Here is a 25,480-nt window from a genome sequence, read left to right on the forward strand (position 1 = left end):
ATTTCGAAAACATTTATATAATATAATAACGTGGAAATGGATTGGGCAGCTCTGTGCCAAAATATTCCATCAGAACAGAAAGAATTGCATTTGTCCTCTTAATGTTCTTACTGATCCGTTTCTCATAGAAGCTGCATCTCGCTTGAATGTGAAGGATGAGTTGCATCAGCTCTTCTGAGGTGATCTCTACAGTTGTGATGATGGTTGCATTTGAATGCAGTTTCTTCTGGTAATGCTGGGAGTGCATCTTTACTATCAGTAGTTTGTGGTGGTTTAGCTTATCATGAGGTGAGACGGTTCAGTGGAGGTTTTTCATGCCCCTGTTGACTGTGCTATCAGACCTGCCTTACTGCCATAGCATCTTGTAATCAAGGAAACTACAAAGCCCGATAGCGCGTAAAAGTGTTTAAAGAAATAAAAACCAAACCAAGAACCAAAGAGCAGTCTTATCTCGGTTCTCTGGTTGACCAAAAAGAGAACTGGTGTGTCAAAGACCCATTTTGCTTTTGCTGTACCTTTGATCTGTTCTCAGCTGTAGCATCAAGTTGCAGGAACTTCACTGTTCTTTCTCAAAGAGCTGCTGTAGTTAAAATGAAGGCATTAGACATCTGTAGTAGCTGCCATCAAAGCAAGTGAAGCTGTATTGTAATTAAAGACAGCGTGTCTAATAATACAAACCTGGTGGATCTTCTGGCATGTATGTTAGTGAGGTGCTCTGCTCTGAAATGGCCAGTATTCCTGTAGGACTGACTTTCTTCATCTTTATCAAACAAGCCTTTAAAGCAATTTCAAGTGATTGGGAATGAGGAGCAAAAAACAGTAATTAAGATATATATGTCTTTTATGGAATGTATAATATATGAAAGGAAATGGGCAAACCGTATAGTACGTTTATACAGGGGAATTGAGATCTAATTTACAAGTAATGCAATTGTCTCTTCATAAACAACATCAATTTTGCAATGCTAATGAGTATTCTCTGGGGAATAAATTACCTGATGACTTTGAGAGAACTTGATTTGGACTGAGAGATGCATTGTTCCTCTGAGAAGTGGCGCTAGGTTTGTTTCTATGGTTTTAGACTCTGAGCCTAGAAAACCAGTCCTGTTTCCCTGCCTCAGGCCTGTGTTCTTATTGGTACCGGTTTGAGTATCATTTACTGTAAAACATTAAAATTGGCTTTTTTGTGTGGCAGATGATGAAATGGTCTTCGAATAGATCAACAGGACACCATTCTTAATAAGTCTAGTAATGGCTTTAGTGATTACACAGTGCTGTATCACTTCAGTAGATGCAGTAATTCATGACAGAACTGATTTCTGCTGTACTGTGAGATGTGTTGCTTTAGATGCTCGGTGTAAAACACTGCACAGTGCTGTTTGGTGCTGAGTACTCTCGGTCAAGAGCCTCTAATCTGAGGATGAAGTTCTAATTAAACACAAAGGTGTTGCACGTTCTTAAATAACTTGGTATGATGACAGTTGATACCTGTGATGCAACAGTAATAAGAAAGTGCCTGTGAGACTGTATGGCTGAATATATTGGTTTTCTCCTACTTGATGCCAGGGGAATTCAAAACCTCTAAATTGCTTTTGGTATAGGCTGTTTTAATATATAAGGGTGGGATTCGTGCTATTAAATGAACATACACTAAGCACCAGATAAACAGAAGTGATGTTACCACACCTGACTTGTGTAAGTTTGTGCTGTGTTTTCCTGTTGTCATTTAATGCAGCAGGTGGCTCAGCAGCACACAGTCATTCACTCATTTTTCCCCCTTCCACTGATGTGGGGGGACAGAATTGGGGAAAAAATACTGAAAGCCATGAGGAGACCCTCTGTAGGAATGAGATATTGTGTTTTTCTTGGCAAGGGGCAATGTAATAGTGGCAGTGGTCATAGTGAAACACTTGCTGCTGTCCTGCTTGGAAAGAAAAGTCTCCAGCCACTCTCTGGAACTACGTTGTGTCTTTTCACTGAAGGGAAGTTCAGTGATGTAGCACTGTGCTTTAAAATGTGGCTGGATAATTATGTATTCCCACCCCTACTACACAACCAGTAATTATATATAAATCCTATCTACAGATCCCATATTTGAGGGGATTATCTCTCTGTTCATGTTTACTTATAGATTTCCTACCCTTTCCATACACTATCAACAAGTAGTCTTAGATATACATGTGACTGAAGTTACTATTAGCACAACTGAAGAAGAATATCAAATAATGTTGTGACAGAAATACTGAAACAGAGTATTTTGACCAGCTCTGCTTAGTGGTGTAAATCAGAGCTTGGAAAAAAGATTGCTTACATTTTTGACAAGGAAGACCTTTCTTTTCCCTCTCGGTACACGATGGAGGAAAAAAGATTGCAGGAGGAAGATGGTAGGGATGATTCACCATGCTCCCTGGTGCAGCTGATGTAATCCTAAATGATTCATTTATTGCTCCAATTGACACATGATGAGTTTTTCTTTTAGGGTTGCGTGATTCACTGTGAAGTTTTAGTAGTTCAAATAGAGATGGTTACCAATTGAGAATGCTCAGCTTCTAGATGCAAATAGCCCTTGATCTTATGGAGGGCAATAAGGTTTGGAAGATAACATCTAAGCCTGTTTCCACCCCTGTGTGTATATGTGAAATGTGACAAGATAGAAAATCTAACATGCCTGTTGTATTCATTCTTCAAGTATTTTGCTATTCTATGCAGTTATGTATCTTAGGGTAGGTTCAAATTTGCACGTTAGAAGCATTAACGTACGCTGATAAGTTCAAACAAAGCCCAACCTGTGGTTGGGAAGATACGGGCTGGGGGTGGGACTCTCTCATTATTATCTATGAAAGTTTTCATGTGGCCACAGTGACTTAACAATATACTTTTGCTGTGTTGTTGGCACATCATCTGTCTCCTGTTCTTAAATCTCTGACCTTGACTAGTCAGAACACCTAACTGCATCCCTATAGGCATATCTCTCTAATGCATCTTTGATTTGATTAGCATCAGTGCACAGCTCTGTTTGGTTGGCCAGCCCCACAAGCTTTGTGCTTTGGTGTTGGCTTCCTGCTAAGTGGGAGTTAGCTGCATGGCAGCAAGAACATCTTGTGCAGAGCAAAATTACCTTACACATGCAGTTAGAGGTAATATTTCAATTGCTTCAGCTGAAAGTGGGGGCTTGCAGTACTTTGCATTTGATTTAAAGTGCACTTCATTTGGCTGAGTTCTTTAATTGGAATTAATGCTTTTTTTGGCCTTGGGTTCTTGTCAGTAAATTGGTTATGTGGTTATATTTTTGGCTAGGTTTTTTTTTTTTTAGTAGGATCTGTGTTCCAGCACTTAAGGAAGCATTTATTTTATTATTGATGTCTTCGTATAGCTTTGTTCTCCATAACACAGGTATTTGCTCCAGAAATAAAACCTTCCACAATGTTTCCTCACTGATGATCTCCAAAATAGTGTCCTAGATTAAGACGTTCCTAATTTTGCTATATTATCCTCTCTTAAATTGATGGGATTGATCCAATTGGCCTTTAAAACAAATCCCCTCGTGCGCTTACTGCAGTACAAGGTGTGATGTATGGTTATAGGGTGCGTGTTGCTCCCAGGTCAAAATGCAGGTGACTTATGAACCTCACTGCATTTTTCTGTCCCTACTGCACGGGGAGTAACCCCCTGCAACACATAATGCCTGTGTCAGAACCTGGGCTTTCCACCCTCTGATTTTTATACAGTGCTTTGTGGCTGGAATAGAAATACAGATCTCTCTTATCGTTATTGTTAATATGGAACATGTTTGGGGAATAAATCTGTTGTAAATTAGATTATTTCAGAAGCAATTGACATTACCGTAGCTTTGATCCCAGGAGAAAAAGAGCTGTTTATCACAGCTTTTACTGCAAGAAAAGACAGGCCAGTGCTGGACATTTCAGATTTGAATATACATACATTAAAATACATGTGTGTGTATGTTTGTATATTTGGTTGAAATGCCCCACTGGCAGCGACCACGTTTTGGTTTCATCCATTACAATTACTTACCAAATTAATCTCCCTTGCTGTTGCCATTTAGTTTGATCGGCCTTTTTCTGAGCTTAGTATGTTCAGCTCTGGACTCTCTCTGCACAGTTTACTAGGTATGCTGAATCATGTAACACCTTTGTGACATGAAGAACTTAGTACTGAGAGTTTGCAATGTAAGGGTGATTTCAAGCTGAAGTGAAGGGGTAAAAAAGCCCTTTGAAGGTATGACTGGGCTGGTATATAAGTGAACCAGTTTAATGGACTCATATTAAGTAAGACTTGCAAATAAAAAGTCAGAGTTAACTTAGGCATTTAGACAAGACCTGCATGCACACCTTAACTTTCTTTTCTGAGTCCCTTATTAGTTGAGCAAACACAACCCAATCCTAGACCTTGCAGATGGGTCCATCCTGAAGTAGGTCATACACATATGAAACCTGCTGCCTTCAAGTCCTGATTGGTTGTTCCAAGGCTGAAGTTTTTCATAAGACCTTTTCAACCTTAAAATTAGCTTCTTTAGCTTTATATAGATTTTGGATGAATTGATCTCTTCAGCATATTGTGTAAGAATTTTTGTATGGTAAAAGAAACCCATCCTGGTTGACCACTGGAAGCTAAGTCTGCCTGACAGCATTCCATTCTTAAAGGCAGATTGTCATTTCGATGCACGGGCACAAATGAATAATGTTGTGTCACTGCTTTACTTACACTGTTGTTTTGTGGCTTATGGGGTAAGGATTAGTAGGGGTGTTATAACTCACGTCCTCGGGGCTTTCACTGTATCAGACATCTTTTAGTGACCTTCCTGCTCAAAGGATATTATTTCTAAAGTCCTCGCTGTTCTTCCTCCCAGTTAAATTCCATTATGTATTGCCAATAACAATGCCATGTCACTTTGCTGCAGGTGGAATTAAGTAATGTGTGTCCGAGTTGCTGGAAGAGGGATGATGCAGTAAAAAATCTTTCATTTAACCTTAAAAGCACGCGTTCGCTTAATGGCTAAAAATTGGATGCTTCCTTTTAATGCTTAGTTGCTTACAGATGACTTAGAGAATGCCAGGAGTAGCCCAGTGGATAAAGCCATTCCTGTAGGGGGTGGATTAATCTCTTTGGAAATGCTGCTAGTACTGTGCAGTTCATGAAAGCAATGTGGTTGCCTTCATTCTTCTGTGCAGTTCACTCAGCTGTAAGTAGGGTAAGATATTTGGATCCTGGGGTGTTCAGTGTGCATGTTTTCACCTCTGGGTCACTGATTTCAATCCAAGCGAGGTCATTGCAAATCAATCTGGTAGATTTTTTTTGGAGCTTCCCTTTGAAATCATATATTATTTTTTTTTTCTATACTTCAAAATCAACCTTATTATCTTCAACAGAAACTCATCTAGGAAATCAACCTAAAAACTGGCTCAATTGGAAACCAATTTTGGCCTTCTACCTTTAAAGGGCACTACACATGTAAGTGTGTAAATATGCTTCCTGCTGGGAGTGTACAATCTCACTATATGTGTAGATTTCAGGACTGGTGCCTCTGTAACAAGTGGTGTGAGAGCATTGTGTGGGATCATGGTAGTTGAGCTGCAGTATAGCAGCATTGCAACTAAACGCTTTGTTGTGGAAAGATCTAGACAGCCTCACTGTGTCCTACTTGTGTAATGGTGAAGTGGCTGACTTGAAGGAGAGCAGGCTATTTTTCAGCTCCTACCTGTAAGTAGCCTGATGACTATGCTGTGTATCGCTGACATCTAGTCTAATTAATTTTGCCTTGTTTTCCAGATTGTTTGAAGGACGGTCACCAAGGAAGCCTGAGAAACTGAAGACCCTTTTCTGCTATTTTAGAAGAGTCACAGAAAGAAGTACGTACTTCATTTCTTTTAGGTTTTTTTTTTCCAGCTACAAAACATACATAGAGAATTTAATCCCATTAGGTTCAGGAGTGGCTGTGCAGCATCATGATGGAAGTATCTTAACAAAAGCTAGCATGTTGAGTATGCTAATATTCTTTGGTATCACTTTGTCACATATAGATAACACGTGTAATTGAGTTTTTTGCATGAAGCTTATTCTTTGTTCCTTTTATTATTTCTGAGATGGGTCTGTTTGTGTAAAATATCCATAATACATATGTAGATTCAGATCATATTTTCACCTCTCCTTATTTATATATATATACACATACTGCGTATAAAGCGTGCATGTTTCTATATGCATTATACAAACTGTGGTGTATATATGACATCAAAATATGTGTGTTGACTTGATGCACCTTTACCAAAGTGAGAATGTAGAGAGAAATTAACACATTTGGTCATCAAAATCACTGGTACCATACCATCCTTAAACATATCGATACAGTCTTCAGATTTCCTGCAGCGTACACACTTAGTGTTTTGTCTGCGACCTTTCTAATGCAAAGTGATCTTTCCGTACTTGTGTTGGCATTTCAGGCTTTTTTTGCTTCTGTTCTTCCAAAGCAAAGCTGCTTTGAATTTTTCCTGGTTGAAAATAAATAAGGTGATAGCAAGATGTGAGATGTCTTCAGCTCCTTTAGAAATGAGCGTGGTACTTTCTTTAGCATGTGTAGTCAGATATTCTACTGTTACCATTGATGAGAGCGTTCACCTAAGCTCCTATAAAATGTGTTTTATTTGTATTTATCTATAGCAGAGCTCATAGATTCCCTTTTTGAGGAGAAAGCGATTTGACTGCAGTTATGTTTATCATAACTGCAGCAATATCTTACATTAGTGTTTTTTATAGGACATTTCCTTTATGCCGATAACACTGTTATCTCTAAGTAAGCGCAGCCACCTCCTGTTTTAGCTAACAGACTTCAGCAGAAGTTTCAATAGAAATAAATCTCTGTGGTAAGAAATGAATTGTGATCTGTGTGCTCAGGTGAGAAGAGCTGTAGCATAGGGGCTCTTTTCTAATACTTTCATAATGTCTTCAGTCTTTTGCTGCTGTCCCTGACTGTGCTGGGACAATGCTTTATAAAAATTACTTCTTAACGTTGGAACATTGAACTGTGTAATGAGATTTTTGCATCATTACTTGAATTCAAAGTTGGTATCATACTTCTAAAGGAATTACATTGTAATCAGTGTTGGGACAAAAGCTCTAGCAGTTAATATTTTTTCCTTGGGGTTGGTTTCCCTGTAGAACCGACAGGATTGGTGACATTTACAAGGCAGTGTCTCCAAGAATTTCCAGACTGGGAAAGGTAAGTCAAATGTGCTGTTAAATGTGGAGATTTGCTTAAATTATCCATAACCTGAATGCCATTAATGTTGAATTGATTCAGACCTGCAAGTGATCACTGTCAACATGTTTGTTTTAGTGAGATCTATAGAAGGAAGTGGATGAATGCATATAAATAATTTGAGTGTTGTGCATGTATCTATGTGGCTGTGAAGACAACAAGTCCTAAGTGAATTTTTAGAAGCATCTTTTGATGCTTGAGAGCGTAAAAAGGGACAGCTCCAAAAGGGACTTTTTGGAAAGGCATTTTCCATAATCCTTTAGATTTTTAAATCACATTATGTCAAGGTGTGTAAGAAGGTAGATTTTTGGGTGGGTTTTTGTCTTGATGTCTTTGTGGAGATTCTGTGGTCATTTTTTTTCCCTGTGCAATATCTTTTCCTCAATGATAGATCTCAGAAAAAGCTGTCCAGATTGCATGTCACCTATGAGGGCACTATTGAAAGCAATGGACAAGGTATGCTACAGGTAAGTTTATATAGCAGTAGATGTGGCTTTATGTCATGCTTATGTCACTTTTATGGTCTGCCAGCTATATAAACTCAAATGACAAGATGTAAATGAAGCATCAAAATGAATTCCATAGGCAGTTTTAGTGTCATTGGTATTCCCTAGCTCATTGAGTTCTGTTACATGTACCTGTTACAGAAGCAGCTGACAGAAAATTGCAAGTTCTGGACAGTTTCGGGTCCTTTGGTTCAAGCTGGGATCAAAGATTGACAAGATAAAAGTTTCAGGCTGCAAATTTTATGAGCTGCCAAGGGGTTTTGTTTTGTTTTTGTTTTGCTTTTGAAATGATTGTTGTGCCCCAGACAGTGACCAGGTCAGTAGTTCAGGAGACTTCTTGCTGCTGCAGCACCGCTGTTTCAGTCTGGGAGACAGTCAGCTGAAATAGATTGGTAAGGAGGATGTCCTGTCCATATCGATAGCGAGGAACATACTTCAGTTGTCAAATCAGGTTAAAGAAAGAAGTCTGTCTTCTGGAGTTCAATTACCGAATAAATAAATAAGTAAATAGAACATCTTTAGCCAGGAAAATGTGATGTAAGTTGTTTGTAATTATATGTTTCCACGGGTAAGTAGTTTGAATAAATAGTAGTTGCTTTTTTTTGAATAAAGAAATTGAGAAATATAATGTGAAAAAAATATGTTACTGCAGCAAATATTGGAGTCCAGAGCTTCATAGTTTCAGGCGTAAAGCTTAGTAATCAAAATGATGCACCTTTTTCAAGTGCACCTCAAGGAGAATTTCTTAGAGTTTCTAAGTACAGAGCAACTGATGTGGGGCAGTACTGAGCTAAAAGTGCTTTGTGTCGACAGCCAAGGCATAAAGCTTATTAAAGGCCAACTTAATGATTCTTCAATGTCTCTAAAATGCAAAAGGGATGCTGTGATCTGCTGTTCCTGTTTTTCACATGTCAGCAAATATTTCATTATTAAATATATGTCCTTTCAAAAAAAAAAACCAAAAAAAAACCCCCAAAAATGTGGTTTTAATTCCTTTATTAAATGAAAGGGTTTTATGCTGTTTGCTTGTCTCTTAATGGACCTGGATGTGTTCTTCTTAGGTTGATTTTGCAAACCGTTTTGTTGGCGGTGGTGTCACCGGGGCAGGACTTGTACAGGAAGAAATTCGGTTTTTAATCAACCCAGAGCTGATTGTATCAAGGCTCATCACTGAAGTATTGGATCACAATGAATGCCTTATCATCACAGGTTAGTCTTTGCAGGAAATGTTCTGGTTTTCTATGTAGAAAACGTGTTTCAAATTGAAGTTTCTTATGTTTAAACTCAATGGGAAAAGACAGTACTTGTTTCTCAATGAGCTTTCTTCACCTCACCTCCTAAGACTGTGGGGCCACTGTTTTAGTAGACATTTGGTGAAGGAAATAAGAAGCCGTGACAGCAAACAGATAAGCATTACATAGGACTTAATCTTAACCTTGTATAATAGGATGCCGGGTCCTGAAATGCATTTTTAGACATAGCTAAAAAATGGCTTGGGGCAAAACAAGTCACAGTTACCAGTTATTAGTAGGTAACACTTCTGTTGTGTCAGAGCAGAATGGGTTTGTTCCTTTTTGCCATTCAGAGTGTTTGAGCTGCCTTGTGGTCACCAAAGAGGAGGAAGTGGAAGAGAAGAAAATCAGCATCCTTTAAAAAGGAGAGAAAGTCAGGAAATGTCTCTTCAGGATGTTTGTCTTTTAAGCTGCAAACACATGTTTATGGTACTTATTGCAAGTTGAGTTTATCACTCAGAATGATAAAACTAACTGCACATACAGGATATTGTTGAGAGGTTGAGTATAGAGGTATGATCTTGGTCCAGTGCTTTGCTGAGAAGATTTTTCCTTTAGTTTTAACATCTGTCTTAAAATCTGGAGAGTTTTATTATTCCGTAGACCAGAATAGTGTCAAAACACTTAATGTCTCTAGCAAACAGTGGAGAGGCCCAGGAAGTGCTGCCTGTGCCTTGGTTCCATGTGTGGTGATGTAGCAATTAAGTGTTTCGTGGTTGGAAGAGGGCGAAAAAAATTAAACTGTTTTTCTTCATAGCCATTTTTTATTGAGAGATCTTCTAGACAAATAGAGTAATGGATTGTGTGTGCTCTGCTTTTCAGCCTACAGAGCCTCCATGGTTTTCAGTCTTAACCTTTCTAAGAGTGTTTTGTTTGTTTTGTTTTTCCACTGTGCCTTAATCAGTGGCTTTTCTGTGACATCTTTATGGTTAACTTGATTTAGCGGTTCACTGAAAAAGAAAAAAGAAATGAGAAAATTAATGGCCAACACTGACTGCTGTCATGTATTTTGGATATGGTGATGTAACAACATATTGAAGCACTGTCCTCTGGGTGAGGCTCTTCTGGGAAGGGTAACAACAGTGCAGCTATCAGTATGTGTCATATTGGATTGGGAGAAAAACTAAATGGATTTTAGAGCTTCTTCCATTCCACTGTGGGGGAAAAACAAACAACAGTGATTTGGTGTCAGCAAATAACAATGGGGGTGTTCTTTGACTACCAAGACCTTCTTTTAGTTCTCCTGAGCCACTGCAGTTTTAGTGTATGTGATAGTATTTTTCTCTAATGGAAACGGGTCTTCCATCATCTTCCTGCGTTTCTTCCATCTTAGTTGATAGCCAAGTCTGTGCTGCATGTCATGATCCTCCTGGTGAATTATGTTCTTTCTAATGCATCTTGTCTCAGGCTACAGAGTTACACCCATTAAGCCGCTATATTTGCAGAAGAGCCTGAGAAATGGGAGAGAAATTAAATTCATTGTGATTGTGTGGTATCTGGTTAGGATCGCTGCTGTAATGAGTATGGAACCGGTCATGCACAAAGTTCTTCTACACAGACTGGAATTGTCAGCAGCAATGCCAAGGATTCCTACAATTATGCTTCTGGTAGAGCTGTGAAGAAGCGTCACTGTTTTTCATTCAGTCGTTCTGTGTTTTGTTGGGTTTTTTTGTATTTTCTTTTCAGCTGGCATATATCCAGGCAGTGTTAAGCGTGGGTGAAGCTGTGTTCTGTGTTGGCTTTAAACCTGCGGATTGAACAATGGCAATTTTCAGAGGCTTCTAAGCACGTTATCCGTGCAATAAGCTAGATCAGGTAATTAGTTCAGCTGAAAATTTACTCGTAGGAAAAACATCTTTTTCCTCTGGATTGGCTGATCGTGCCACTGTCTGTAGAGCCTAATGACTAATGCTGGCACAACATAAGGGCCAGAAGAACTGATAGAAAAGGCAGGATCTTCCCCTCACCTGTGGCAGTAAATACACATTCATATTAGTGACTACAAAATTGAACCCTTGCTTGCGCAAGTGCTGCTCATCGAATAACTGTTTTTATCTGGCATATTTCCAGAGCTTTGCTTATGAAAACCCACTGATTTTCATTAGCCTTAGGTTCCTGGGACATGAATTCAGTGTTTGTGTGATTTCTTTGTGTTTCTCTTTTATTGATTTTTCTATATGTGCACTTAGTTGTTTGTTTCCTTCTCGATGCTTTTGTCATCATACACTGCGCTTCCATAAAAACTAATGAAAACAATGAACCTTTGACAAAAGCAGGCTTCATCCTTTGACTCATTTAATCTGTCCTTGTCAATATCTTCATTATCCCATCTTTTCTTTCCATATGCTAGACCACAAATGCTTCCTTTTCAGAATAGAAAGGTCAAGCACTCCCCTTGCTTGTCTTTTCCTACTGTTTGCTCAGGTCATTTGCTCAAGCGTATCAGTAAATCTCAATTTTGGCTAGGTCAGGAGAAGTCTTAACTGATGATAGATACAGCGTATGATTCAATTAAAAGTCTCACTTCTGAATATCTAAGCTGCTCACAATTGTCTTGTGTCTATAGATGAGGAAGAATATATATATGCATATATATATTATATAGGCACATTCTGCCATCACGATTCTTTTGATTTCGGTTTTGCAGCAGGATGTGAATTTCTGGTAAGCAATTTCCTACTTTCCCAATGACTTTGATTAGCAGCTTCTCAAAATAGCCCTGGGTGGAGTTCATTCTCAGTGTGGTTAATCATCTATTACAACTAAATAAATAATGAGTGGGTAATCAGGTGAGTTCGAGAAGCACTAAGTCTGTTACAATGAATTTGTGTAAATAGCACTATTTGAAACATTTTTAACAGCTTGTTCTTCATATGCTTGAGACTACAGGAAGGAAGCAATCAGATTCCTTTGGCAGATGATGTTAAAAGTTGAATGTTTTTATGCTTCTGTTTTTTTTCCAAGTTGTTTTTTTCTATTTACAGATTGAAAACCCTTGAGGTTAAATGAAAGCATTTATCTTCTTGGAATATCACCAGCCTATGCAATAGGCATCACTCTTGTCTGACTAACCATGTTTTTGGTGCTGTTGGTTACTTTAAATGCTTACAGGTCTTTGTAAACTATTTTTCTATTATATTTATAGGTGTAATTGCTGGTACAGTCTATGATTAAGGCATTGCTTCAAAGTTGTCATCTTTTTCTTATGCTGTTGGTAGCTTGTGCCAAACTGCCTGTATGAGATGGAATTTTCCAAATGAGATATTCTCGTCAAGCTGCTACTTTGAAAATTCATCTGAAAACCGTTGCAAGCCCTGCATGGGAAAACCTGATGTTGCTGTGGCATTACTTCAGGCTTTTTCTGTGCATTTTTGCATCCCCAGGTTTTGAAGCAGGAACCTGAAGTTGGGTTATACAGGATGAAAGTTGGCTGTTTAACAGAGGGCAAGAGTCATAACACTTCTATAATGCTTTCCTTGGTCTCGATTAGAGAAAGGTCACTTCGTGGAAACATCCAGCTTGCTACAGATGCTTTTTTCCCCTCTCGTGTTTCCTAAGCTGTCAGCCCAGCTTTCTTCTACCTTGTGATGTGGTAGCATTGCTGTGTTTTAGTAGTGGAGTGACTGTTTTATCGTCATGTTTATAGGTAGTAGCAGTTCTCTGCCCTCAGTTATCAGAGGTGGAACGCTCTTTGTGGTCTCCTCCTGCCTATGTACCTGTAGAACTCCTTGTTATTTTTCACATCCCTTGCCAAGTTCAGCTCCATCTGTGCCTTGGCTTTCCTGATCTTATCTCTATGCATGAGGACAACATCCCTGTATTCTTCCCAGCTTCCACTTCATGTACATTTCCCTCTTTTCCCTCAGTTTAAGCAGTAGTTATTTAACCTTGGAATGGCAAAGTTGAAAACTGTCTCCTAGTTGTATGTGCCCTGGATGGCGTTGGTAGGAGATCTGTGTTTGTAACACCTGCCATGGAACATCACATTGTGTCAAAAAAAGCCTCTACTTGTATCTTAATATTATCTTATTATCTGTATTATTATTATCTTATATTGTTGTGTGTAGATATGAACCTCTAGCTTCAACTGGTGTGTGTTCATTCAGAGGAGCCTTGATTCCTATGACAGATTTTACAGGAGAAAAATATTTATATATTCATATGTAATAGAGGAAACCATTTGTCTTTCAGGTACTGAGCAGTACAGTGAGTATACAGGCTATGCAGAAACTTACCGGTGGGCAAGAAGCCATGAAGATAAGACCCCAAGGTGAAGTTCCACATAAGCATTTTAAGTGAAGGAATAAACGAATGTCTTGAACTGAAAACCTTGATGCTTTGAATATTGGCCTTACTATAGAATTTTATGGCTTGATCCCGCTTTCTTTAGAAGAGCCAACAAGCCAAGAAAGTTATCTCCTGTTTATCAGCAGTTTGTTGTTACAAGATCACCTTTCTAGTGTCTTCTAATGGAAAAGCTCTGCAGGGAACTGCTCATCTCACATCATGATTATATGGCCACTATTGAAGCACTAATTTTACTGTCGTCATCTTTTCACTTCAAATTTAGGGACGAGTGGCAGCGGCGCTACACTGAAATTGTTGCCATAGATGCGTTTCACTTCCGACGTTTCCTTGATCAGTTTGGCCCAGAGAAAATAAGAAGAGAGCTCAACAAGGCAAGTTCTACCTTCTGGATGAACTTTTGAAGTATTTACATATTTATCTTTTCATATATTCTTGTAACCTTGAGCTGAGATCTGACTGTCCATAAATTTCCCATCTGTTCACACAGTATCTATAAGGGCTGTTGCAAATGAATGTGTATAGATGTGTGTCAGACGGCTTGTAGTGATAGGAACGTTTAAAAGATTGATTAATCAACCTGGTTCCAGTCCTTTAAACAGAGTTCTTAGACTGACATCCAGAAACAGCACATTCCCTACTGATAGTTACTGTACATTATCAGCGATTACTGTATGTTTAAGGTGGTCAATCCTTAACCTACATTAGCTGCATGCCTACAAAACTGTGTAGTTAGTTCCAGTAGCTTTCGATCTTGTTGGTTCTAGTTGTCAGGAGAGCCAAGCTCAAGAAATCTTTGACAAAGGAAACTGGAACTGCAATGAGCATCTTTTCTCTCAGCTCCTCTCCCTAATTTGGGATATTGCTCTAGGATATCTGAGTTTCTAGGTTGTTCCCAGCCATTGGTGTCTGCCCTGGACTGTCTGTGGGGTTTTTGTTTGTTTAACTGATTGCTTTTTTGCTGCTTCTCTCAAAGATAAAGCAGTCCTTCCCTGTCTTTGGAGGTGGTGCTTCTGCGTTGATGGATAATTGCCATCAGTGAATTGTTTGTGAATCTGGGATGCTGCCTTCCAGCCTGCACTCATGTTTTCAAAGCCTTTGCTCATATCCCATTCTTAGATTGTCTCTTAACAAGAGATACTTGGTATCAGCCTCCTACAATTGCTAGGAATCCCCTACTTTCTGTAGTGCAGGAATACGTGAAATTGTATAGGATGCATTTAAAATAAATTCAGACATAGGGCGGTGTGTTCCCATCTCCCAGCTAGAAAAGGAAAAGGAATGTACCTTATTCTTATCAGTTCATTTTTCCTCCTAGAAATGATGTGCAGTCCTGAAGGACTAATTTAATTCAGTCTTAAAACCTTGGCTTCGTGATTAGAGTAACATTCATCAGCTTGTTTCTTTTTGGTTGGAAATGAAATTAGCCCTGAAAGAGACAGTAAATAAATTTCATAAACCTCAGTGGTATCTTGGTACAAAATTCAGATGATTTATACACGTGAATTTATGATATCTGCCAAAAAGTTTCAGTGTTATTGATTGGATTTGGATTATTAACATAAATTGAAGTAGGTGTGTGCAGCTTTGATAGGCTGTGTCAGTCTGGCTGGTGGTGTTTGATGAAGACTTGGGGGTATTTAAAGGAAGTCTGAAGTGTGAGTAAATGAAATTCTCATAGTAGTGAAGAGAATTAAGTTTTTAAGAGACTGATGTTTTAACAAATCAGATGCGTTCAGCTGTACTCAGTGGGTTTGGTTCTTTCAGCTTGTTCTAGAATTAACATTCACCATACAACTTTTCATGCGTGCTAAAAAAATAAGGTGGTAAAATAGGCTGCAATCCACTTCTTTTCTTAAATAAATTAGGACAAGGTAAGCATAAGTATATGCACGCAAGCTGTTAAATATGGATTTATTATGTACTAGTAGGCATCGCTCAGCCTCCGTTTGTTTCCAGAGGCTCTTTTGTCCATCTGTTATTTTGGAACGTGAAGACATGATTGACACAGCTTGAACCAAGTGATGCTTCTTGCAGCTTACCTGTTCTTAGGAGCCTGTCTGATTTTTCCTCTGTAACATCTACTTGTTTTAAGGAACCAGATGTTCACTCTGCTCCCGTGGAAGGTGTCTGAGGCTGACCTTTGTTTCTGGTTTAACTGAAAGCAAGATTGTTGTTCGAAGTTGTTCGAATTTGACTATTCAGACTGAGGGGGAAAAAATTCTACCTGATTTCAACATGAAGATTTGCAGATGCTTTTGTAAGAGATGTCATAGCTCCATCTTTGCTTGTCCCTCGAGATTATTGCCTCACGAAGCCCGTCCTTATCTATTGTTTTTCCAGATGGAAGTTCTACTTTCCAAATGCTAAAGTACAACCAGTGTGCAGTTGGGCTCACAGCAATAAATGTCATGGAGTCCGTTTTGATGACAGGTTCATACTTGTCGATAAATGCATCCCTAAAAATTACAGTGTATGCAGCTGTTACGTTTCCACCACTGTTAGCTTAGAGATCTAGATGGGACAGTTTTAAATGAAAGCAAACCACTTGCTTCTAGATCACATGAGATGCCAGGTATCTAAAGCTGCACAAAACTTAAGGCACAATTGTTCCTGTAGTTCACTAGGAGCAGCTCTTCTACATCCCCACATTAAAGCAATTGCTTTAAAACTGAGCAAAGAACTTCCACATTTCTGTATCAAAAGGTGAAAACTGCTTAAAATAGACTTGTGCATTATTTCTTATCTAGAAAATGATTTGTCCTCTGTTTACAATGAAGCTGAAATCACAGGGGAATTAGATGGCCTCTTAAGTCCTTCCTGTCTCTTACGTGTACCAAAAAGATGTGATATAATCTACTGCTGAAAGTTGTATTCCCTGCTCCAGCTGTTCTGAAAACTTACCTATAGTTTTCAATCCTTGGAAATCTGCACCTGCATTTAATTTTGAACTTGGATCCAAATGCCTAAATAAAGAATTCATTCTTCAATTGCTACTGTGGTTTACTTGCAACATAAAGGAAGATTAATGGTATTTTGAGCTCATTTGATTTTTTTATTGCTGGATGATGATGCTGCTTGTTATCATTTAGTTGTTCGGAAATCATGCACCAGAGTGCCCATCAGCTTCATCTTCTGACTCTTGTCTGCCTGCAGGCCTACTGTGGCTTCTCTAGACCCAATGTTCCACCGCAAAACCTCTCTGCGATAGCCACAGGAAACTGGGGATGTGGTGCCTTTGGAGGGGACTCCAGACTGAAAGGTAAATTATAGCAAGACATTAAGATTCAAATGAATCTGTCTTTATCTAGTGCAGCACATACCACGTGTCTACTACATTCGTGTAAGACTTTTTCCCATCAGGTCAAGATGTGGCAGATCCTCACATTTAAACTGACTGTAAGATCTGATCATACTTGATTATGTTTCATGCTAGGAAGGTTTAATACATGTTCTGATTTGCATAAGATCTCAATTGTATTTCTTTTTTTTTTTTTTTATGAGTTCCCAATTTAAATAAACCACAAACCGTACTGTTCATCGGATCAAAGCTGTTACTTGTTCAGTGCTGGATGGTACTTTTAGAATGGACTTTGCACTGGAGGGCTTGACTTCACTGCCTGTCAGTCCGAGCTCAAAAGTGAGATATGCTGACAAAGACCGGCAGAGCTGAGTCCGTTTGAGAAGGAAGCCCATAAGAAAAGATGTCTTAGCTGACATAGAAATGAGCCATGAGTTGTTGAGTCTATACTGTAAACTTTCAGTTAAGTTAAAATAAAAGCTCAAAACATGAAGTTTTTTTCTGGTTGTCAGGTCAACCTTGTTTCCACTTTCATTTGTCAGAATTTACAAATAAGGGCTAGTGCTAATGTTATGATAGTGCTCATTTTAAGCTATGATTGTATTCTCAAGTCATCTCCTGTTCTGCTAAGTCTTAAAAAAGAGCACCTCACTTGAACCATATTCCTCTTGGAAAGCAAGCTTAGTTTCTTAGTTGACTCTGCAAAATCAATACTTAATAAAGAGAATTAATTGACAGTGTTGTGCTATTGGGTATGGAGCTAGTCTTTAATATGTGACATTTTTCTTCAAGCCAACATGTAACATTCTTAGGTTTGAAAGGATGATGGTGTTTATCTGTTGTCTGGATCTCTAACAGAGACTTCAGAACAACCAAGTAGTTAGATGTAATCAGATATAATTGAGTAAGTTCCATTATGCAGTATTGCATGGGCTTTTTTGATCATCAGATAAAGCACAGTTACAATCAAGGTCACAGATGATGAGAAAGAAGCCTTCATGGGGAAGGAAAAAAATACTTGGCTTCATGAACCAAGAAACCAATAAATAAATGAGATACGTTTCAGCTTAGTTGGGAATATTTCCTTAGTGTGGGCTATAGGACTCGAAACGCTAAAGAAATGTATTTATCTGACTGGGAGAAGCTGGAAGATCTTGTCTTGTTTCTGAAGCCAGAGGATGATTTAAGAATTCACAGCTACAGGGTTCTGTGCAACTGTCTAAAAGGCTTTTTTCAAGTGTTTTATTACTGAAAATGCAAAAAGAGATTATCTGTATTGAGGCGCCTCGTAAATACATAAATCTAACTAGTATCAAATAGGAGAAAGTACTCTTTTTGTGACTTGCTGTTACGTGTCTGAAAAAATAAGGTTTGAGAGGAAGAGGCTATTGAGGGGTTTGTTTTATGCTCGAGTCTTGGGCTCGGTGGGTGGCAGAAAAAAGTATTCCTTAAGGTGCAGTTCCTGAAGAGTTAAGTGAGATCAGATCAGACAAGAGAGCCCCAGTCCCCTGTACCCCAGGATCTGGTGGTCTTTTCTTTATCAGTAGCGTGGGTGTTTCAAATGGCACTGGTTTGTGTATTAATACTCGAAAGACTGACTCTTGCAGAAGTTTTGACTCTCATTTCATGAGATTTATTGGCAGCCAAAATAAATAGTTGAGTACTTGTAATATTTCTTGTGTAAAGCAAAACTGCACTGTTTGTTTGGAATTAATATGAAGATTCATTAGATTCTGTTCCCCTGTGCAAGCTAGTTAATTAGGCCCTTTCAAAGCTGAACTACTGAAGCTTTACCAAATCTACAGCTGGTTCAGTAGTTTAATTAAATATCATTCCCAGATTGAGATTAATTTCACATGTGCTTCATGTAATTTGTAATTTTAGCTATGGGTCTGCGAGACTTTTGATTAAATAATGCAATATTTTAAGTCTCTTTTCATTCTGGGCTATGACAAGCTTTCAGTTTAGCTTCTGTTACAGGTGGTAATGCAGTGCCTATGCTGTTTTATTTAGAATAAAATCTCCTTTTCTACCCAATAAGTACAGCTAATTAAAATGTGATCCATGTAGTCATTACGAGGATGAATACTGAAGCAAGTATCAACAGATTTAATAGTTTATGGGAGTTTATTTGGACATAACCTTAAAGGAATGTGTCATTGATTATATGTGCCTGCGATAGTCCGGCCTCACAGTCCTGTTTGGGGAGAAAGCTGTGCTATTTAATGGTTCCTCCAGAACGTAAATTCTCTTCTACCTGGTCTAAATAGCTTAAACCCAGGATTATAAGAAGATGGTCTGGGATTTTTTTATGCTGTTGGACGTGTTTATTGGTTAACTAATGGCTGTGTGCAGCTTAGGGCTGGCGAGGACAGAGTGATTTTTATTTGCTGTAAAACTTATGTGTTTTTTGCCTTGTCTTCATGCATGTAATTTTTTTTTTCCCATCTTCTTTCAGCCTTAATACAGATACTGGCAGCTGCTGAGGCTGGGCGTGATATTGTTTATTTTACCTTCGGAGATGTGGAGCTGATGCGAGATATTTACAGTATGCATACTTTTCTCTGTGAGAAGAACCAAACTGTTGGTGAGCATTAATCTTTTCCTACATGCAGACACTGTATAACTGGGAATAATCCAGTCAGTATTATTGTCATCAAGTCCCGAGCCCAAGCAAGCGGTTTGTTGGCTAAAGTCAAAAGCTTGGTAACTAGTAATATGTTTGTATGTTGTTTGTATGGAAATCAGTGTCCAGGTAGCCTGTGTGGAGAGCTGAGCAGAAAGAGGAAGGAGTCTGCCCCGTGTTAGGGAGAAACCTGGAAACAGGAGGGTGCCCCTTGTGCAGCTGTCTTCCTCCTCTTTCACTGCTCGCTTAGAGATGCCACTTGGCAGTGTTTCAGGCATTTCTAGTCTTCGCTTGCAGCCATACATTGCACACAGCACAATTTAGTATTTCTTTAAATACATTCTTTGTTTTCATTTTCAAGGGGACATTTATAGGCTGCTACTCAGATACTACAATGAAGAATGCAGAACCTGTTCTACTTCAGGACCAGAAGTCAAGCTGTACTCTTTCATATATAACACCATCGAATCCTATGCAGATTCTACAGATGATGATGAAGAAAAAGGGTTGTGCTTTGAAGATTAAGATAAATGTGTTTAATCAGAATATGGTTCAACTCCTCCCACTCGTATATTGTTGGAGTTGCTGAGCGGAAAGTATGAATTGGATAACTTAATATATATTGATTGGTAGTTATCAAACATCCAAACATCAACCTTTGAGAGGTGAGATATCTTGTTCGATGGCTTCATACATGGAAACCTTGTTCGTGTGTGTACAGAAAGGATTTATCTGGTGCGTCTGGTTTACTTTACACCTTGTTTAGCAGGAGATTTTCTAAATGCTTGTATTTCAAGGTGTTGCTGAAAGACTTCAGAAGACTTGTCTGTATCTGGACTTCTTGCTAAGCATAGAGTGCTGGAGTACATGGAGCCATATAACCCCCAGAATGATTTTAGGGAGAAACATTGTAATTATCGTTCTTATTGAAAGTTGTAACTATTTGATTACCTCCTTAAGACCGCCACGGTACTTTCATTGTTCCTATCAAAACTTTCATACATTTAGCTTAAAAAGTCCTGGTTTTAATACACTTCGTAATGAATGGCTAAATGTGAAGATTCCGGAGCAGTTATAATGCTTTTCAGAACTACATTATCTTGGTTAAATTAGCAAAGATTATCATGAAGAAACAGAATCTAAAGAACAGACGGGTGGGAAAATGAGTTATGTGATCAGAGTTAGAATCAGAAGGAAACGTTCATTTAAAACCATTTTGTTGGTGCTATCTGTTACAACACTGAGCAGGGTCATAAGATATTAGTATACATCACGTTCCTCAAGGATCACTGTTGGCAACTTCATTTGAATTAAGGTCTGCTGTACTTTTGTTGATATTCTCGTATCAGTTCTCCCTTATTGCGTTATGTGAGCATTAGATCCCCGTGGGATAACACATGGGAACCACCTGCATATCAGCAGGAGGAAAGCCCAGGTTACAGATAAGAACATAAGGTCTTGTGAGGAATTTGGACCTATATCGTCTTAGGCGTGGGGATGGTAACAGTGGAGAGAGGTCAAAGGATCTGTAAGTACTGTGCTTTTAGCGTCTCTGTGCACACCAAGTTATTGTTTCTGTAGTACGTAAATGTTTTACACAAAACTACAGATAAACAGGTGGAAAAATCTTTCTAGGTCTGCATATACGGCCAATTCAATGAAATGTTTTCTGTTAGTAATTAAACCCAATTTAAGTTTAGGCCAAAATTGCTCAGTTTAACCTCTTCTGTATATCAGATCTGTCTGGTCTGAGCCATGATAGTAACAACAGCAGGAAATGTAGTTTGCTATGGCTCTAGTATCAGCAAATCCTTTTGGTTGGTGTCCAATAAAACATCTCCAAGCCTGAAACGTGACCTACAGATTAAATAGTGGAAGCTGTTGGTCATCTGGCTGGCGGTAAAGCACTCGCTGCTCGAGCCTCTGTGGTGGAAGAGCAGTAGCAAATTGTTTGAGTTGTTTACAGTTGAGTTCAGGGTGCTGCGCCATGGCACCAGTGCTGCAGTGGACCACTGGGAAGCATTGTTTCAAATGTACCACACAGCAGCTTGGCTGATTTAGTCCTGTTATTCCTGCAGGCTTTGGTTTTCTTCACACACATCCATGATAAGGAAAAGGTTTACGATGGAATTTCAGGCCCGTTGTGGTGTTTGCAACTTGTATCCTGTAATTCTGCAGAAACCTATTCTCCTGCTCCTTGTGTTTTCACGTTGGCTGAGACTCTGGCGATGAGAGAACTTCTAGATATAGTACTGGCATCAAATGTGCCTGACTGATTAAGGGTCGTGACACAACTTTGGTGCTACCTGCCACATCTCCACTGTACTACTCAGGATTTCCTATAGAAAAGGTGAACAGAATTTGTTCCTAACCAACTGGAAGAAAATACAGCAAAAAAGCTTTAGGTGGTTAGATGGGACTTCCCCTTTATCGCAAATAAAGCATCTTTATTAGTGCAATATTTATTTTTGTGGTGAGGGGAAATGATGGTTTTGTTTATGAAAAAAGTACTAAGTAAGATGGCTTAATATTTTAGTTTGGCTCTAGGAACAGGAAGAAATATGTATTTAGTTTTGGGAGGATTCTCTGAAGCTCATATAATAGACTGTTCAGTTACATTTTAGGAGCGTCAGCTATTCCTAGGATCTTCCCTTGTTCTGTCAGCTTTATTTTCACTGATCCTGGAGACCTTTGAAACAAGAAAGAACAGCTTCTGGGATTGGTCTTCAGGATGTGTTTCCCATACACTTTTTCCTATGAAATGTGACTGTCTGGATGGGAGAAAAAGTCAATTTATTGTTTCATGTCATTTGATTAAGAATGGTCTATCCCCCATCCTGCCTTGTGTCCCTGAAGGGCAGCACTGTAAGAATGCTTGGAATATGACTTTGGTTGCAGGCTGGAGATAACAGTTTTTCACAGCTTGGTTTTGTTTTTTGGACGATAAAAAGCAGAGAGTTGAAGAGTTACCAATGATGTTAAATTGCCATGGCTTTGGAATTCAGTGAGTGCTGCAGTGCCCAGAGTGCTGTGTGGGGAGGGAGGAGTTTGGAATGAACCCAACACATACCGTACTTTTACCACTCTCCATTTATAACCTACCTGAAGTGTTTTCTTTAGCTGCAGATATGTTTTGGTGCTCTGTTGGAGATAGAATGGAACAGGAGGCCAGATGCTCTTTGCAGCCTAGCGAGCTCCATCTCCACACTTCTCAATACCTACAAACCTGTTTATGGAGTATTGTTCTTTTCTTTTTTGTAATGACTTTAAGGATGTTTGTTATATGTTTTCAGGTAAAAATAAACTTCCTACCAAAACTATTGTTTTATATTTGTTTTAGCAGCTAAACTGAGTGCTTAGTGTGAAACAACAGGCAGTCATTTAGATTGCAGCGTTGCCTCCGTGTAGAGTTTGGTGTTGGAGTGCTGCTGTTTGTTCTACAGCTCTGGCACCTAAACTCCTCAGTTATGAGGTGTTCTTACGAGTACCTGTTTCTGTATATATTAATTTATAAACTTGATGAGTCGTTCCTGACGTTCTTCTAAACTCCAGTTTATGCATCATTATATTCTATTGATTTTTCTGGATCTGTATGCTGATGTTTACATGATTTTTGTAGGAATACAATTAATAAAACCTGATTGAAGCCATGCGGTCTGCTTTTTCTTGCAGTGAGTTGGTTTGTTGTGCTTAGTGATTTAAGAAGGAAGGAACAAATTGGGGTTAGTCTTAAGAGAGCTTCATGGTCATTGAAATATCAGCACCTGGGAGAGCACCTGGGAGCTGCTCCTCAATTAGAGGGACTCTTGGTGAGCCCTCCTTCCTGTAGGTGCACCTTTTTGCAGTTTCACCCTATTTTCTGGTTTATTTATGCCTCTTCTTATCTTATTGGAGTGATTCTCGTACCCAGAGACGCTGTGCATTAGCTAAGTTAAAGAATAAATTCATATACTGTGTTTACCAAAGGAAACTCTGGGACAGGTGGAATTGTACTTGCGGTGCTTACAACGCTTCAGTCTTCTGCAGCAAATAAAACAGGCTGATCCTCAAGCACATTTAATCTTTCTTGTGTAAGTGGTCAAAATAACCAATTGCCTCATGGTGACATCAAGCATTGGACAGCCTGGAGATGGCACCTCTGGTAGCACAATGACTGGGCAGAAAAGGGTTGCTGTGTGTTATAAGGTGTAAGGATACGGGTCCAAGAGAAGTGGTTGAACCAGTCTGGTAGGCTGTTTTCCAAGGAGGTGTATCTGCAAAGGAACACTGGGCAAGTATTTTATCTTGAACTATGACTTAACATGGGTTATCACAAAAAGAGAATTGAACTTTGTTCACTTCCCTTCAGAAGCGAAGGAAGCTGAATTGAATCAGTTACTGTTGAGGAGTATCCACTTAAGATTTAGATGTATTTTACCTGATCTACTTCATGGATGCATCAGGAAAACCATCCTGTGTGTCTTTATTAGTAAGGAGTTCACTTCTGCTTTGATGCACGCTGTGCCTTCAGCTGGAAGTTGATGGAAAGTGCTGAATGTGTTAATTTCTTCCTCTCCGCAGAATAACTTGGCACACCAAATACAATAAAGATATTGTATAAACCAGCATTCAATCGTGGCAAGAAGTGTGTTTTGCAAAGGTCTGAAGATTCACATTTTGAAAATTAGAGGTTAGGAAAACTGCTTTGAAAAGCTAAAATTCATTATTGAATGATGACAAGGTTTGTTTTTAACAGAATGGATGGGATCCGAACCAAAGCATCATAGAAATAAAATAATAGGAGGTGCTGCACGTTCTTTGTGTAATGGATAAGGTCCTGAAAAGGAGAGCTAACTGTATCTTCAGAATGCCTGCGCTGTAAGGTAATTATTCTGTTGGAGTTCTAAGCCATTATTTACCTGTTGCCTGAGGTATTTTATAGTAGAACAGCATTAATAAGATGTCTGGAGTACAAATATTGTAACTTAATCTATGTTGTGAATGAATATCGTATAAATGGAGTGGGATTTTCATTCGTAATTACTTGACCTACAGTAAATATGGGCCAGAAATTAAGGGACGTTATGTGGACAATCAGAACTTTGATTTTTGAGGAGAAAGGAGGTTTCTAATTCTTTGCTGTAAATCTCTGCTGAGTGGCATTTAGACTTCATTGACAAGGGGAAATGGTTGTAAGCTGAAGGAGGGAGGGGGAAGTTCTTTACTATGAGGGTGGAGAGGTGCTGGAACAGCTGCCCAGAGAGGCTGTGGGTGCCCCGTCCATCCCTGGATGTGTTGAAGGCCAGGTTGGATGGGGCTGCCCCCCCGGGCTGGTATTAAATGGGGAGGTTGGTGGCCCTGCCTGTGTTGGGGAGGCTGGAGATTCATGATCCTTGATGTCCCTTCCAACACAGGCCACTCTGTGATTCCGTGATTGTTGATAATGGCAATTCCCCGTGCTTTCCTGCTGAAAAGGAAATCACCTACTGATTAATTGGGTTCACCAGGCCTTCATTTCATCACCTCCACATGCACAAAACATAACAGCCAAATCCAGTAGATTGTATTTAATAACGCAACCAATTTGAACCTTGTTTCTGCTATCTGAAGTTCAACCATTTGATGACAGGCAATCGTGAAGACCGGGTTTGCTTTTAAAATGAACATTAAGTACATAGTCAGCCAGAAAACAGATAACTCTGATTGTTTCAAGTTTTTGAAGTCTTAAAATTGTTTATCAGTGCGAAATCTGGAAGCAATGAGATGAACGTGCACCTTCTACATTGCAGCTTGGGGCAGCTTTCTGACTGACAACAGGAACCTCCTTTGCCTACAAGGATAGCTTTTGGCTTTGGTAATTTGAAAGGTTTCAAGGCTAATCGAACTCTTGCTCGCTGTAAACAAACATTTGCCTCTTTTCCCCTCAAGTCTTGATTACACGTAACCTTCAGATAGCCTTAAAATAAATTACTTTTAGATTGGCTTCTATTGCAGTCCAGTAAAAGCTGTGTGTAAAACTGTACCCATGAAAAATGATTTGTCAGTGGCCAAATAATTCATGTATGTGCTTAAATGAACTTTGCTTTGCTGTTATGAAAATTTGTGGACAACATGAGGCAGCAGGTGGTCGGGGACTTGTGTGATTCACCTGCTCAGAGTTCATGAGATTTAGGCAGTGCCTGTTGTGTATAAAGG

The 25,480-nt window shown here is 39.1% G+C and overlaps 1 protein-coding gene across 1 annotated transcript in view; it reads left to right on the forward strand.

Moving 5' to 3' along the window:
- Positions 1-22,956, forward strand: part of PARG (poly(ADP-ribose) glycohydrolase) — a 41,788-nt gene extending 18,832 nt beyond the window's left edge. Inside the window, exons 9-17 of the mRNA XM_015866061.1 lie at positions 5,791-5,870; positions 7,177-7,237; positions 7,668-7,743; positions 8,844-8,991; positions 13,266-13,344; positions 13,645-13,753; positions 16,536-16,641; positions 19,139-19,267; positions 19,668-22,956. Of these exons, the coding sequence (XP_015721547.1) occupies positions 5,791-5,870; positions 7,177-7,237; positions 7,668-7,743; positions 8,844-8,991; positions 13,266-13,344; positions 13,645-13,753; positions 16,536-16,641; positions 19,139-19,267; positions 19,668-19,831 (952 nt within the window). The 3' untranslated portion in view covers positions 19,832-22,956. The remainder of the gene's footprint in view (positions 1-5,790; positions 5,871-7,176; positions 7,238-7,667; positions 7,744-8,843; positions 8,992-13,265; positions 13,345-13,644; positions 13,754-16,535; positions 16,642-19,138; positions 19,268-19,667) is intronic.
- The last annotated feature ends 2,524 nt before the right edge of the window (positions 22,957-25,480 follow it).

This window comes from Coturnix japonica, chromosome 6 (genome assembly GCF_001577835.2).
Source record: "Coturnix japonica isolate 7356 chromosome 6, Coturnix japonica 2.1, whole genome shotgun sequence".
Classification (NCBI taxonomy): domain Eukaryota; kingdom Metazoa; phylum Chordata; class Aves; order Galliformes; family Phasianidae; genus Coturnix; species Coturnix japonica.